Consider the following 17428-nt stretch of genomic DNA (forward strand, 5'->3'; position numbering starts at 1 on the left):
TGCCCTCTAGTGGCAAAATGGCATTCTGCACCTTTAAGAAATGATCATAGACTAATATTTTGGACAGTATATGGACCTGTCTTTGGACCTATCCAGAATATTAGTTATAATAATAGAAATGATCTTAAAGGCACAGTTGTTTCAAAAAAAAAAAAAAAAAAGAAAGAAAAATGTGCATGCTAATCATTTATAACAATTACTGTAGTGTTTATTTAAAATGGTTTGTTTTGATGTTTTTTTTTTTCTCTATCAGGTGGTGGGTAGCATGGATGCTCACCCCAGCAGATACTGCGCTACCGTCCGTGTCCAGAGGCCCAGACAGGAGGTGATTCAGGACCTGGCATCCATGGTGCGAGAGCTGCTCATCCAGTTCTACAAGTCTACTCACTACAAACCCACCAGAATCATCTTCTACAGGGATGGAGTGTCTGAGGGGCAGTTCAGACAGGTGAGAAACTACAGAATATTTAGCTTCAGAGCACCACATGTTGTCAACTCTCTCACTTCTCAGTTCCCCCTGAAATAGTATCTCCAGTGTTGCACATCATAAAACATTTGCATGTGTATTGTGAGAATCGAGTGCCACAGTTTCGTCGTGTGTAAAGATTTTCAGGTGTTTTCAGAGTCTGCAGTCTCACTACATGATAACATGAACAAACATTTCTCTTTTTCATTTGAAAAAACTCTTGTAAGATGGAAATAGAAACTCACAGGTCTTCATTTTAACCTACCACAATAGTGGTTTAACTTGAAATTAGGACATAAAAATATTACTGTAATATAATAAAATGTACTTCACAAATAATAACAATTATAATATTTAATATCTTGTTATAAATGTTATTTAAATATTTTTTTTTTATTAGTAAAAATATAAATTTATGGTATTACATATTTTATTTAGATTAATTCAAATGTTTGAAATTATTTTTAATTATTGTTAGAAGGATTGATTTTATATAACTTAAGATGCACTTAAATTCATTGTTTTTTTATTTTATTTCTGTTAGTGCTGGACGAAGATTAATCATGATTGATCACATCCAAGATAAAAGTTTGTTTTGACATAATATATATGTGTGTGTTATATGTTTATTTTGTATATGTGATGCACACACACGCGCACACACACGCACACGCACACACACACACACACACGTATACATATATACAAAACTTTGCAAAACAATTTTGTTAGATTGGCTTCAGATTTGGCTTCGTTACTGACTAATTTAATGCAGATGCACAAATACAATGTTGTGAAGCTTCCTATAGAAAATATGAATTTAAGTGAGAGATTTGTGAGGGGTGTACTTACATATGCTGAGCACTGTGTATGTATGTATGTATGTATGTATGTATGTATAGTTGAAGTCAGAATTATTAGCCCCCTTAGTTTTTTTTTTTTTTTTTTTCTTTTTAAATATTTCCCAAATGATGTTTAACAGAGCAAGGAGATTTTCAAAGTATGTCTTATAATGTTTTCTTCTGGAGAAAGTCTTATTTGTTTTATTTCGGCTAGAATAAAATCAGTTTTAAATATTTTTTAAAGCCACTTTAAGGTCAAAATTATTAGCCCCTTTAAGCTATATTTTTTTCAATAGTCTGCAGAACAAACCATCGTTATACAATAACTTGCCTAATTACCCTAACCTGCCTAGTTAACCTAATTAAACCTTTAAATGTCACTTTAAGCTGTATAGAAGTGTCTTGAAAAATATCTAGTACAATATTATTTACTGGCTTTACGGCAAAGATAAAATAAATCAGTTATTATAAATGAGTTATTAAAACTATTATGTTTAGAAATGTGTTGAAGAAATCTCCTCTCCATTAAACAGAAATTGGGGGAGAAAATAAACAAGGGGGCTAATAATTCAGAGGGCTAATAATTCTGACTTCAACTGTATATGTGTTTTATTTGATTTTCAGTAAGTCCGTTTAAAATTATCACTAAATATCTAAAACCATTCACAATTCTACAATTTTATGTTACAATCTTTTTCCTAGGTGCTTTATTATGAGCTGCTGGCAATACGTGAGGCTTGTATAAGCCTTGAGAAGGAATATCAGCCTGGAATCACCTACATCGTTGTGCAGAAACGTCACCACACTCGCCTGTTCTGTGCTGACCGCACTGAGAGGGTGAGGATTTAAAGAGTTTTCCTGAAAACAGCCAGTCTGCCTTATTATTTTTTTCTTTCTTTTCTAAATGACTCTCTTTTCTATTGATTTGTAAAGGTTGGTCGCAGTGGCAACATTCCAGCAGGAACCACAGTGGACACCGATATCACCCATCCATACGAATTTGACTTTTATCTTTGCAGTCATGCTGGAATACAGGTATGAACTCACAGCCACTTGAGCACAAATGTTTTTCTCAACCATGTTCCTGGACGACCACTAACTCTGCACATTTTGGACGTATTCTTTGTCTGTCACACCCATTACAGGTCTTCCAGTCTCTGCTAATGAGCTGATGATCTGAATCAGGTGTGTTTTGTTAGAGACATCGAACATGTACAGAGCTGGTGGTCCTCCAGGAATGTGGTTGAGAAACACTGTAATAAGCTTACACTATAGTTTGAGCAAGTTAAACTTTGTTGTACGGTGCTGTGAAAAGGGGCGGGATTAAACAAGTTGATTAGACATTAAAAAGCGAGCGATTGCTCAATATGTTAAATTTCTGTACAGAGAGGACACGTTTTGATCTTCTATTGGTCTCACGCAATCACGTCATGCGATTTCACAGGTCAGAGTTCACAAACGTTGAACATTGCTACGCAGCGACATGTGAAACTTGTCGCATGACCTTGCGTTTCTGGTCTGCAGCATTCGCATGAGTATAAATGGTCTATGGGGGAAAAGTGCAGTGTGAGCGCAGCTTTAGTCCATGTTTATGCCATCTGTCCTGCATTATATTAACTAAGTGGCAATTTAAATGGTTTGGAACAATTGAGTCTAATGCATGTCACCAAAATGCTCACTTCACCCTATTTTCACAAGGGTACAAGCCGACCTTCACACTACTACGTGCTATGGGACGACAACTGCTTCACAGCGGATGAGTTCCAGCTCTTGACGTACCAGCTGTGCCACACATACGTGCGCTGCACTCGCTCCGTCTCCATCCCAGCACCAGCCTACTATGCCCATCTGGTGGCCTTCAGAGCCCGTTACCATTTAGTGGATAAAGAGCATGACAGGTGAGAGATTTAGTGGCTTTGTTGTTGCTTGCTTGGTGTCTGTTTGAAATGCTGGGTTTGATTTAGATCAAACACTGCCACTTTTATTCTTGGTTGCCACAGTCAAAAAGAGACCCTTTTTTATTTCATAAGGTTGCAGTTTTGAAAATTTTCATTGTTTTTGCAATGTAATAGTAAATTAATTTTGATTACATTTATTACATTACGTTACATTTCAGAATACTGAAGTGTATCTTCAAATTCTCACTACTCTTGTATTCTTGTCTGTTTCACTAAAACTTTTGATCAGCTGTCAGATCTGATCTGTATCAATTTTATTTATTAATATATGATCTGAAATTGACTCATGCTCACCTAGGTTGCATCTAAAAAGTACAATTCTGATTTTTATTCAGATTATAAATATTTATTTTACATTTTAATTATTGTTACTTATTATTATTTTAAAATATTTATTTATTGAGTTTTTGCATTTACAAATTTAAACCAGTACATTAGCCCTCCACTACATTTTTTATATATATAAAAAAAATAATAATAATAATGGCCTTAAAAAATTGTGTCTATATTTGGACAGCTATTAAAACTGTTGCAAAGTCCCTTTAAGGCGAGTTATTTCACTCGGCGGCCATCTTTGAAATACCTCTCAAGCAGTATGTCGTACATTTTGTCTGAATGGGGAAACATCAAATTCTCCAAAACCCCTTGCCAAGCTTACGATTGATTTCGTATTAGGAATCACCAATAAAATTAAACAACTGTCTATTTAGTTTCATTTCTATCATCCAAATCGCATAAAATCTGCGGAAACTCATGTCTGGTCTGAGCCTCCCCCGTAATTTTGTTACTCTATAGCGATCGATGATTGGCTCCTGTACTAGTAGGCAAGGCTTTATTTCCCATATTGACGTTACACTTTTCCCTATTCAAAGAGATAAAAGTGACATGTCTTGTGTATAGTTTTTAGTTTTTTTAAAGGCAATTTCTCTTGAACAATTGTTTTTCAAACTTTTCTTGAACATTTCAGACTGTTGGACTTATTTTCAAATAGTTTTTTTTTAACTTTCAATTATTCTTTTGTAATTCCATTATTTTGAAAATTTAGAAAAACAATTTATTTAGAAAAACAAACTTTTCACAACTTTTAGACAAAACACAGCTGTTTGTTTTCATCAGTCCTTTTTTAGGAGCCATTACTCTAGTCTTCAGTGTCACAGCCATTTTTAAATGCTACAAACATTTCTTATCATTGTTGAAAAAAGTAATGTTTTTAAAAAAAAAATTAAATACAACTATCTTTCATAGCAAAATAATACTGACCCATGTCAGCACCAGTGGTTAGTGTGTCGACACATGCACTCACGACGACCCGAGTTCGATTCCCGCCTCGTGGTCCTATGCCAATCCTTCCCGTCTCTCTGCTCATGTTTCCTGTCATACTCTCTACTGTCCTGTACATTAAAGGTGTAAATCTCTCTCTCTCTCTCTCTCTCTCTCTCTCTCTCTCTCTCTCTCTCTCTCTCTCTCTCTCTCTCTCTCTCTATATATATATATATATAAAATATACTAAGCTAAACTTTAAAACCGTAGTGTACAGACTGAATACATTTGCACCTTCTTGGTACATCATGAAATAAAGTCAGAATTATTAGCCGCTGTTTGAATTTCTTTTCTTTTTTTTAAATATTTCCTACATGTTCAACAGAGCAAGTAAATTTTCACAGTATGTCTGATAATATTTTTTTTTCTTCTGGAAAAAGTCTTATTTGTTTTATTTCTACTAGAATAAAAGTAGTTTTTAAATTTTTTTAAAATGAATTTTATGGTCAATATTATTAGCCCCCTTAAGCTAGATATTTTTTTCGATAGTCTACAGAACAAACCATTGTCATACAATAACTTGCCTAATTACCCTAACCTGCCTAGTTAACCTAATTAATCTAGTTAAGCCTTTAAATGTCACTTTAAGCTGAATAACTAGTATCTTGAAAAATATCTAGTCAAATATTATTTACTGTCATCATGGCAAAGATAAAATAATCAGTTATTAGAAATGAGTTATTAAAACTATTATGTTCAGAAATGTGTTGAAAAAATCTTCTCTCCGCTAAACAGAAATTGGGGGGAAAAAATAAACAGGGGGGCTAATAATTCAGGAAGTCTAATAAATCTGACTACAACTGTATTTATTAAAATTATTCATTGTTTAAATTCAGTAATTTGCTAATTTCTCTGTCCTTTCTTCACACAGCGCGGAAGGCAGCCATGTGTCGGGTCAGAGTAATGGTCGAGACCCTCAAGCCCTGGCCAAAGCTGTGCAGATCCATCACGACACTCTGAGGACCATGTACTTTGCCTAGCTCTGCCTCCACAGACCTGTCAATCACCAGTCATTGTGCACTTAGAGGAGGAGGAGCTTCTCCCAATCACAGGCTGCTAATGAGAACCAAATGTAACAGAACTTACAGGCGGAACTAGCACAGTTATGCAATAGAAAAACAGCCAATTTTCCAAGCTTACTAATTGTTTTTAATACCTAGATTGCAGCTATAACATTATTTATTAGATTTCTAGATCTGTTTAACTATTCATTTTGCAGCCTTAGATCACAAAACCAAGTTTAAAGATGAGGTAGATCAGCGAATGAGGCAGTGTTATTTCCCTGTTTTTGTAGATTTCTCTCATCCTGCAGAGTTTCACGACTAATCAGACACACATGAAGCTGAACGTCAGTTTTAACAACGGCTGCTTAGGATTAGTGTTTTGTTAACTTTGGAAATGGATGTTGAAGGAATGCCACTAGAGGGCAGTGCAAATTTTGCTAACAGTTTGCAATCGTACTGTAGGTCCTCCATTGTTCCTCTAAACAGTTGATCGAGTGTTTATCTTTTACTCGTAGCTATTGCAAAATCATGTTTTACCAGCAAAATCCAATCTTTCTTTATATATATATATATATATATATATATATATATATATATATATATATATATATATATATATATATATATATATATATATATATATATATATATATAAATTAGGTGAGTTTTTCAGAATTAAGCGAGAAGCAAAATAATCTGCTAATGGGGTAGGAAAAAGAATTTTATTTCAAACAAAAAACAAAATTATTTTACTTTGAGACATTTTTGGGGCAGAAACCCACTTATTTTGACTAATTTCTGCAAGCAAAATATTCTTACTTGTGTAGAAAATGCTTCTTGATTTTAAGAATTTTTTCATATTATATGTCACACTGCACAAGAATACTTTTCTTACATGGATCTTTGGTTTCGTTTTTAGTCCAAATATCTACAAATTCTTAAACCAAGAAGCATTTTCTAGTAAGAAGTAAAAAATGTCGTTTTGTTTTCAGAAATAATGTCAAAATTGAGTTTTTCAAAATAAATTCAGAAGCAAAATAATCTGCTAATGAGGTAAGAAAAATAATCTTATTTCAAACCGAAAACTAAATTATTGTACTTTTTTGAGACATTTTTGGGGCAAAAACACATATTTTTACTAATTTCTGCAAACAAATTATTTTTAATTATTTTATTTAGAAAATGCTTTTCTTACTTGGAGTTTTTGTCTCGTTTTTAGTATAAATATCTACAAATTCTTAAATCAAGCAGCATTTTTTAGACGAGTAAAAATGTTTTGTTTTCAGAAATAATGTCAAAATTAAGTGAAATTTTCACAATTAAGAAGCAAAATAATCTGCTAATGGGGCAAAAAAAATAATCTTATTTTAAACTGAAAACAAAATTATTTTACTTTGAGACATTTTTGGGGCAGAAACCCGCTTATTTTGATTCATAATTAATGAATTATTTGTAGAAAATGCTTCATGATTTTAAGAATGTTTAAATATTATATGTCACGCTGCACAAAAAATGCTTTTCTTACTTGGAGTTTTTGTCTCATTTTTAGTAGAAATATCTACAAATTCTTAAATCAAGAAGCATTTTCTAGACGTGCAAGAAGTATCCGAAGTAATGTCAAAATTGAGTTTTCACAATTAGGTGAGAAGTAAAATAATTATGTCCACTAATTTCTGTGAACACATTTTTTTACTTGTGTAGAAAATGCAAGATATTTAAATTAGAACCAAAACGAAGTAAGAAATGCATTTTTCCTCATATTTACTGCTTTCCGACCATGTCTTATTCCGCTTTTTGAACATTGGAGACCCCGCTTTTCTTCCAATTCCATTCTTTCGAATGCTACTGAATACCTTTATGATACATTAAGTTTCTAATCCATGCACTGCCTGGGACAATTTACACCTATCATAGAACTATCGGTTCCTTGTGGTTCCGGTCACATTAAGCAGACTTGACAGGTTAGCTAAAAGCTGCAGAATTAGCAAAAGAGAAACCATGCAAAATTTCCATGTAGTCGATTATATGTTTATGTATGTGTGTTAAATGCTTTGTGCCTCACTTAGTTTGCGTGCGGCCACAACATAAGTGCTCGAAAGAGTGTCCAAGTGACTGTAACACACTCAACGGAAGTGTGCGCACACGCAATTCCACCCAAGGCTACTCGGAGGCCAGATTTATTAACTTTACAGCAGTTAGACATTTCATTCACCTTTATGTACTTTGAGCTTATTTATAATATTGCTTTTAACTTGCGTTGTCAATAGTGCATCTGTAAATTATCTATTTAACTTAACAATTTCTTAATTTCATGTTTTAGCCCTGTGAACTCTGACAAACACTGTCCCATAAGCCTTTTAGTGCAATAAGCCAATTATTAACGGCTCTGTCGTAGACTTTCACGACACAATGCAAAGCATACCTGCTTTAATCTAAAAACACAACATTTTGTTGTATGTGGCATTGTTTTGGAGAACTTGAACGCCATTTTGTGGCTGGTTTTATTGAAATGGATGATGTGTTTTATGGCTGGAAGGATGGGTTGAGTTTACAGAGGATGTGGTTTAGAGTAAACGCTATCAAGAAAAAACTTTCCTGTAAAAAGTCAAATGACAAAGTGCCTGTTTTATAGGAGATATCTATTGGGGTACGTTTTAAATGTGTATTTAAGGCAAATGGCGTGTATATACGGTTGGACAGATATTTAGCTATTAAAACTGTTGTTCTTAAGGTCTTTTTATTGTTAAGGGCAATTTGAATAGTTGAACTAATGTAGTCCTGGGCCATTTTCTTTTCAACTTTCATTCAGACTTCTAGACTCTTGAACTTTCGAACATCCATTTTTTTTTTTTTTTTTTTTTTTTGAAAATTTTGTCAAATGTTCCTTTCTTTTATCAGAATTTCAAACTGTTTTCATCATTCAAATGTTTATTTGAAGTTTCAAACATTCTTTTGAACTTTGAATTTTTCATAAGATCCTGTGAGTGTTCTAACATTCTGTTTTCACACACGTTCCTTTGAACTTTGAATCCTTTGAGCTTTCAAACATTGTTTTTGCGAACAGAATTTACAAACATGTTTTTGAACTTTTGACTTTTCACATTCTTTTTGGAAATTTTAAATGTTCTTAACTTTTTAAATCCCCCTCAAACCCCTTGCTCTTTCATAGCCCCTGTATATTCAACTTGCATTCCACACAGACCAAACCAATGTGCCTAGGAAAAGAGGGGTAGTAGGGAATACTGAGTAAAAGCATTTGAATTGTAGTGCTAAAGATGGAGGGTTTTACTTTCACATAGCCCTTAATGTGAATGGCACTGAGGTCTTTATGACATAGTCACAAATGTTGATCAGTGTAGCTGCTGTTTTACATGATAAAAAAACTACATCTGTTTTCATCTCTTGAGAGAGCGAGAAAATAATTTTTTCTGAAAAATGACTGACGAATATATTGCTGCACTTAACGCTGTACAGTCTCAGATCTGGTGAAATATGCCTAAGGTGCTAAGATGGTGTGGTGCTGTAATACAGGGGACGCTAACCACGCTAATCTGCTGCGAATTTACTGCAAAACCTTCAGATTGTACGAGTTCTTATTGAAATGAGCGTTTCGCCTGGTGAAAAATGTCGAATTTGAAAGATTTTATCTTTTTTCAGACTGTGATGTTCGTTAGCTGGGCAATTAAACCCACATGCTGAACACATTCGAGCAGTTTAAATAAATGAAGTGGCAGTTTTGTTAACCAAAACTTCACTCTGTAAAAAGTGCGCTAATGTCAGGTGCTCTAATTTCTTTCCTCTCCATTTTGTTTGGATGTGTTTTGAACTGTTACTTCTCTGCCGCTACCAGCATTTGAACTTACTTGAATATGGGGAGTGATCAGTAGAACCTGCACGCATATGCATTTTTGGCTTTTAGATGACAGCTAATAAACAGCCTCCTGAAATCGCCACGGAATAAATAGCTAGCTATCAAACTCCTGTAGGAGGAGCACTGCATGTGGGAGGGGCTATTCTGGTTAGTGGGTGTGGTTTAAATGGCACTTCCCACTAAAAATGTGACACTCTTCACCCCTTTGGCTTAATGCTGGACTGCGGTTTACCTTAAAGCGTTTTTAATTCAACGAGAAGTATATTTGTATATTTATAAGTAACTGCGTAATGCACGTCGATTATTTTTGCTAACAAAGTCTATGAAAGATTGAGCGACAAATAGTAACGTTAATCATGATAGCGACCAATATAAATCGGGCTAATATTATGCAATAGACTGGTGAATCGTAGATTCGTCTCGTCTTGTGTTTTTCTGCGGTATTGATGAGACCAGTTATGTTATTCAGTCGTCTTATTATACGTTTGATTGCCTTAAAGGGATAGCTACTACAAAAATGAACCCCAAATTAAACACAAAGGTACCTTTTCGAATATTTAAATTTCTTTTATTATTTGTTGTCTAAACAAGCGATTATTTTTCAGAGGCGAAGATTCATCCATTGTGCAGACGAGTGCCTTTTCGGATGGTGCTGTTCTTAGACCGATAAAATAAAATCTATTTAGGACCCAACGAGCCTATATTGAAGTTTATTAACCCGATATACTGTATAATATGTGTTCAAGAGTGTTAAAACTGTGTGCGTGGGTGTGACTGTGCCTCTTTATTCGCCAAGAACACATTAATTTCACAGAGCTTGCCAGTTACGGGGTCTTTGGACCAAACTTTTTACAAGGGTTATTTGGCACTAGTAGATCAAGCACTGTTTTCCTTTTATTATTCTCAATAATTTTTAACAGCCAGTGTCAAATCCCATATACTCGATAAAATAGCAATAATATAATCCGTAATGTCACTAATATTTGAGCTGAATTCTAGATTTGGTCATGGTTTAACTTCATGGATCCATCTGTTACATTTTTAACCTGTGATTTTTAGGAATCTGTGATTAAATCCAGTACCAGCTTTTTAAAACTATGCAAGTTTCTTCTCGTCTTGAAGGAGCTTCATGGGATTGTTCATAGTCGGCACTCTTTCCATTGTGACGCAACACATGTTCAGCGCTCTGATGTAATTCTGTAGTTGATGGCGTGATGAAATATTAATGAATTATTAACAGAACTGTCTATAGATATATATATATTTGTCCCCTTTATTTTATCTCAACCTAATTGTGGTCTTTCATTTGGGGCTTTTTGTTTGGTCGTTCTTTTAAATTGTTGATATTTTCATGAAAATTGTATGTATGCAGACTTGTATGACGGTTACGTCTTCTGAACGATTTGTCTCGGACAGAAACGATACACGTGAAATAAATATTGAATGTACGTGAAGTTTTTGTTTACTGTGTAAGAAAGGTGTAACGGTTGGTGTTAGAAGAAAAACACACGAATGAATATTTCATATGCGTATAAATTAAATAAATACGTCAAAATATGAAATAAAAGCACATTAACAGCAAATTAAAACAAATTGGAATATTACTGCAAGTATAAAATCCTAAAACAGAACTGGTGTTATTGAAATGTGTCAGGTTTTGTACAGATGTAGACAAGTGAAGCAAGAATGACTAATACAGCAACATTAGATACATAGAAATATTCATAAATACTTTATTAATCCCCAAACGAAAGTAAAATACCCCAAGAAACATAATTTGATTAGCAATATGCATCCGATTGCTCAAACATACTTTGTAACAGTTCAGTCATACAGACTAACATCACCAGATTTCTACCACTCTCTATAAGCATGAAACATTGTCTTTCTATAAATAATGACTTGATATTGGTGGTAAAGTGCTATTCCAAATGAAACTGCAAGGTGCTTCATCAGAAAAACTAAATGGCTTTGTTCTCAGTATAATATAAGCACTATTGCACAAATGACTCAAACTATCCCCCTCACACCATCTTTAAAGAGACTATAACACAAAAGCACTTTTGTGGCTTCTAGTTCATGTCTATGAGCATTGACACCATCTAGTGTACAGAAATTGTGGGTTGTCTTAACCCAACATTGGGTCAAATATGAACAAACCGAAAGTGGACAAAATAAAAGTGTCAACATTGGGTTTGATTATTTTTGACCTAACATTGAGTTATGACTACCCAGCATTTTTTTAGAGCGTATTCTTACTGTCAAATATCAAATTATGTTCATCCCTGTGATGTAAACTAAAGGCTATTTTATAGGTTGTTTTTAAGTCCAAACTTCCTTGGAATGACCCATTCGCTGGCTGTTTTGAAAAAGTATACAACATTTGGATCAGCTGAGAAGCTTTGAAGTGTTTTATCTTTTGTTTCTACTCAAAAAAACAAGGACTATGTTCCACTAAATGGATTAAGTGCTGTCGTTTGCTCCATTTTTCAGCAGGTTTTGGCAGTTTCAGTGGGTTTTGACCAGTAATTCTCCAGTTCTATTTTGTAGCTGGTAAAAACAGTGTCACGTCATCTTCAAGTGTCTATTCAAAGACTCTGAAACAACAACAGAACATTTACTGGTCTCTAATGAAGCAAGCAGCAGTAATCATGCTAACAGCTAATCTGTAAGCACTGGTATGTAATATGGCAAGCCATTTTCACATTTAATAAAAAAAAAAAACTTTTCCATGCAGTAAAACTGCTTATTCATAAGCTACAACGGGGTAACTTTGCTATGTGGTGCGGTTTTTGATTTGAATCCCATTTTCACCATTTAGATACACTGATGGCCCGTTTCCAATGAGGGGTACTGTACGCTTTGATGGCCATTTCTACTGTCAAAAATTACCAAAAATCTAACCGTACCTTACCACTTTTTGGGTACCCTTTGCAAAGGATACCAAAAGGTGGAGCGGGACGCGCAGCTCAACGCTATTAGGTTACAGAGAAATTAAAACACAGGAAGTGACATTTTGTTAAATTCACAGCCGAGACATTACACTGTAATAATCTTTACGTATAAAAACAAGCCATGGTCGACCCGAGCTCAAACAAACAAACCTTGTCGTCGTCTTGATGAATAGCCACAAAGCCAAGAAGAACAGAATCTGCCCTGTCCTGTTGTTGTTTACGAGACTGTCTAAAAATGTGAGTGATATCTAGTGTATATACAGTATCTATGCAGATTGTTTACGTTTGCTGTGAGGAACAACAGTAAATGTAGATACATTCTGCTTGACAGAAAATATGATTATTCTGACCAGAGTTAATATGATGAATCAACCAACTCATTTTTTTTTCATCCATGTTGACATTAAAGGAACACTTTATGTTTATGCAAACATGCTCATTTTACAACTCCCCTAACTTTAAACATTTGAGTTTTACCATTTTTAAAAAAAAAAATCATTCAGCCGTTCTCTGGGTCTGGCAAGAGCACTTTTAGCTTAGCTTAGCATACATCATTGAATCGGATTAGACCATTAGCATCTCACTCAAAAAAATAAGAATAATAATTTCGCAAATTTTGCAAAAGCGTGTAAAATAGGAAAATTATTATTATTATTTCCTTTATTTAACCAGGAGATCACATTGAGACAGTACGGTCTCTTCTTCCAGTGAGACCTGGTCAAGATGGCAGGCAGCACATAAAGTTTCACATAAAAACACAAAAACAATACCACAAAATTACAAAAATCCCCATTCATAAAAAGATCAGATCATAAAAAACTATTACAAGTGTCCTTTAAGATGTTGTACAGAAGATGTTTAAAAGTATTTAGAGTCGGAAGTGTGTCAAGATTGAGCTGATTTTGCAGGTCATTCCAAGCCCTGGGAGCATAAAATGAAAAAGCACGTTTGCCAAGTTCTGACAATACCCTTGGGACTGTCGAATACAGGAACCAGATCTAGTGTGTTGGTTATTTATGTAAAATGTTAACAAATTAGAAAGATAAGATGGTAATCTATCTAGGAGAGCCTTTAAAATAAATAAGTACAAATGTAATTTTCTCCTTTGATATAAAGATAACCAGTCTAAGGAATCGTACAAAATACAATGATGTGTCTGTGAGTCTGCGCCTGTGACGAAGCGTATTGCTGCATGGTATCCAGTTTTCTAAGTGCAGCAGCATGCATATATAGATGATCCCCATAATTAATTATAGACAGAAATGTCTTCTCTACTAATTTCTTACAGGCCTTATAGGGAAAACAATTTTTTGACCGGTATAAGAATCCTAATTTTGGCCTAAGCTTTTTCAACAACTTGTCAATGTGTATATCAAAGGCTAATCTCTCATCAATCCAAAAAAATAGAGTGAGATACCAGGAATGAACCGCCAACTTATCCAGCACATGTTTTACGCAGCGGATGCCCCTCCAGCTGCAACCCATGTCTGGGAAACTTCCATACACCCTCATTCACACTCATACACTACGGACAATTTAGCCCACCCAATTCCCCTGTGCTGCATTCCTTTGGACTGTGGGGGAAACCGGAGGAAACCCATGCAAAACCACACAGAAACACCAACTGACCCAGCCGAGGCTCAAACCAACGATCTTCTTGCTGAGGTGACAGCACTATCTACTGCGCCACTGCGTCACCCCTGTCTGCCAAATGACAATGTAAGTGTATGATGTATATTAATTTAAACAGAAGCTAGTGCTAAAACTTTCCACATCCATCAGCTGTTATGGGTTTATGCGGTCATGCTTCTGGCACTACATGTTAAACTGGCTTGCCATATTCTGTATTTTACATTTAAGCATGTGGTGTTTGCTTACGATTCTCCGTTGTCGCTCTGGGGCTGTTCCTCGTGCACCTCCAGTGTTGAAGAAACGTCCGCCATCAAGAAGGAGTCTGTGGAGCAGGTGCTGATCCTCATGGGTGCGAGACGGCGGTGTGGTGTCCAGGGCAGCCGCCGCTGAGCTCTCTGGGAAGGAGCGACGCTCATCTCAGCCTCCAGCAGCCATGGTGGACTATGAACTGGACTGTGAACTGGACTGTCCATATCGGGCATGAAAACTGGATTCTCTATGCCTGCTTTAGTGAAATATGGAAACATACACCAGTTTTAAACTATTTGTGTCATTGCATATTTATAGTAGTTATTGTTTCTTTACAAAGAAGCATCTGATCAGGCTGTTTCTTACCTCCCATTTTATACATGTCTCTCATGAAAGTGCTAGATAAAGCACCCTCAGCACCAACTCCACTGTCAGCTTAAAAACAAAACATCATATCTACTTCAGATTATCGCATTAAATATGTCATTTACTAAATATTGTATATTTAGTTCATTAAATAAAATAAATTAAAACAAAAAGTATCTATCTACACTCACCGGCCACTTTAGTAGGTAAACCTACTAGTACCGGGTTGGACCGTTTTTACCTTTAGAAATGCCTTAATCATTCATAGCATTGATTCAACAAGATACTGGAAATATTCCTCAGAGATTTTGGTCCATACTGACATGATAGCATCACACAGGTGCTGCAGATTTGCCAGCTGCACATCCAAGATGCGAATCTCCCATTCCACCTCATCCCAAAGGTGCTTTATTGGATTGAGATCTAGTGGCTTTGGAGGCCATATGAGTACAATGAACTCATTGTCATGCTCAAGAAAGCAGTCTGAGATGATTTTATGATGTGTTATCCTGCTGGAGGTAGCCAGTCATCAGAAAATGGGTACACTGTGGTCATAAAGGGATGACCATGGTTAGCAACAATAATCAGGTAGGCTGTGGCATTGACATGATGCTCAATTAATACTAATGGGCCCAAAGTGTGCCAAGAAAAATCCCCCACACCATTACATCACCACCACCAGCCTAAACTATTGATACAAGGCAGGATGGATCCATGCTTTCATGTTGTTGATGCCAAATGACCCTACCATCCGAATATCACAGCAGAAATCGAGACTCAACAGACCATGCAGCGTTTTTCCAATCTTCTCTTGTTCACTTTTGGTGAGCCTGTGCGAATTGTAGCCTCAGTTTCCTGTTCTTAGTTGACAGGAGTGGCGTCCGTTGTGGTCTTCTGCTGCTGCTGTTGGTTGAGTTGTGCATTCAAATATGCTCTTCTGCGTACCTCGATTATAACGAGTGGTTATTTGAGTTACTGTTGCCTTTCTATCAGCTGGAACCAGTCTAGCCATTCTCCTCTGACCTCTGGCATCAACAAGCCATTTGCGCCAACAGAACTACCACTCACTGGATATTTTCTCTTTTTCTGACTATTCTCTGTAAACCCTAGAGATGGTTGTGCATGAAAATCCCAGTAGATCAGCAGTTTCTGAAATACTCAGACCAGCCCGTCTGGCACCAACAACCATGCCATGTTTAAAGTCACTTAAATCACCTTTCCTCCCCATTCTGATGCTCAGTTTGACAGGTGTATCTAATAAAGTGGCCAGTGAGTGTATATTATAATTTACATAGTTTGTTTTATATATTGTTGAAATACTAAATACTTTATTATATTATATATAGTTAAGAATACTATAATACTATATTTATTTTTATATTTTTTAATTCTGAACATGAACTACTTTATTATTGTAATGTAATGTACAATTATGAACATTTGAAACACTTTATATTAAAGGTCTATTTACATAGTTTACAGGCAATTTCTCAGTGTCATGTCCTAAAATAAATAATGCCAATAAAACAGTTTTACCTTCATCTCCATACAGATAGCCATTGCCCTCTGTGTGTCCATTCATCTGAAATACATATCAATTTAGAGACTTAATCCTATAATATACTAAACGAAAAGGAAAGAAGGTGTGCTACCTTATCTGTAGGATCCTTCTTATGAAACTTAGTGATCTTTTTGGTAGGGTTGACACCCATCTTGGCAGATTTGAAGGACTCCAGACGGCTCCTCATGGTCCTCTGGAAGATCTCCTGCACCTCCTCTTCACTCTGGTTGATGCTGAAGTGACTGCGACTGTATTTGTGATGGTGCTGCTCGGAAAGAGAGGAAATGGAGGAAAAGATGGACCAAATGAAATGTACGTGTGTAAAATAACAGGGGCTTGGGACAAAAGACGATCAATTCATTCATTCATTTATTTTCCTTCAGCTTAGGAAAGGAATGCTTTCCTTCATTCTCTTTTCCGCTTAGTTACTTTATTCATCAGGGGTCACCACTACGAAATGAACTGCCAACGTATCCAGCATATGTTTTACACAGCGGATGCCCTTCCAGCTGCAACCCAATACTGGGAAACATCAATTATATTAAAGTCTAAAGTGATCGTTCACCCAAAAATGAATTCTCTCATTATTTATTCAAACTTGACTTATTCAAGACCTTTTTTTTCCCTCTGTTGAACACAAAAGAAGATATTTCGAAAAATGCTGGTAGTTCTTCCCATTGACTTCAACAGTATGTTTTTCCTATTAAAGTCAATGGTTGTCCACAACTAACATTCTACAAAATATCTTCTTTTGTGTTCTCAAAAAGGTTTAAATGAACATGAGGAAAAGTAAACAATGAGGTCATTTTCATTTCTGAGTGAATTATTCTTAAATAAATTAAAATAAATTAAAATGTGAAAATTAAAGAGTCATTGTTGTCAACAATGTTCATTTTCTGGCACAGGCCAATCATTTCACTTCATTGGACCTCAGTGTATCACCAGGAGCCATGAGTATTAATTTATTTTGCCTGTATGTGTTTTTTTTTTCTAAAATTTGGCACTTTTTAAAATCACTAAATATTTTAGCTTAACATTTTCTTTAATGTTCTACTGAAGAAATAGCCACCTACATCTTGAATTATCTCAGAATGAGTAAATTAACATGCAATTTTCATTCTAGTGTTGGTAAAAATGTCCCTGAAGATTAATTTCAGCAGGCAAACACTCTTATGGAAATAAGCTCATTTTACTTTAATAAAGTT

The 17428-nt window shown here is 35.3% G+C and overlaps 2 protein-coding genes across 3 annotated transcripts in view; one reads left to right on the forward strand and one right to left on the reverse strand.

The window, feature by feature from the left end:
- Nucleotides 1–6132, forward strand: part of ago3b (argonaute RISC catalytic component 3b) — a 28622-nt gene extending 22490 nt beyond the window's left edge. For both annotated transcript variants that reach the window (XM_056480105.1, XM_056480106.1), the window contains exons 15-19: nucleotides 254–448; nucleotides 2011–2145; nucleotides 2242–2343; nucleotides 3007–3206; nucleotides 5458–6132. In XM_056480105.1, coding sequence (XP_056336080.1) covers nucleotides 254–448; nucleotides 2011–2145; nucleotides 2242–2343; nucleotides 3007–3206; nucleotides 5458–5566 — 741 coding nt within the window. In that variant the 3' untranslated portion in view covers nucleotides 5567–6132. The remainder of the gene's footprint in view (nucleotides 1–253; nucleotides 449–2010; nucleotides 2146–2241; nucleotides 2344–3006; nucleotides 3207–5457) is intronic.
- Nucleotides 6133–11165: 5033 nt separating this feature from the next.
- The window catches only part of slc9a3.1 (solute carrier family 9 member A3, tandem duplicate 1), a 30697-nt gene continuing 24434 nt past the window's right edge, over nucleotides 11166–17428 (reverse strand). The window contains exons 13-17 of the mRNA XM_056479742.1: nucleotides 16315–16488; nucleotides 16199–16244; nucleotides 14663–14731; nucleotides 14294–14552; nucleotides 11166–12058 (exon numbers count right to left, since the gene is read on the reverse strand). Coding sequence (XP_056335717.1) covers nucleotides 12046–12058; nucleotides 14294–14552; nucleotides 14663–14731; nucleotides 16199–16244; nucleotides 16315–16488 — 561 coding nt within the window. The 3' untranslated portion in view covers nucleotides 11166–12045. The remainder of the gene's footprint in view (nucleotides 12059–14293; nucleotides 14553–14662; nucleotides 14732–16198; nucleotides 16245–16314; nucleotides 16489–17428) is intronic.

The sequence above is a fragment of the Danio aesculapii genome, chromosome 19 (genome assembly GCF_903798145.1).
Source record: "Danio aesculapii chromosome 19, fDanAes4.1, whole genome shotgun sequence".
In the NCBI taxonomy this organism is placed as follows: domain Eukaryota; kingdom Metazoa; phylum Chordata; class Actinopteri; order Cypriniformes; family Danionidae; genus Danio; species Danio aesculapii.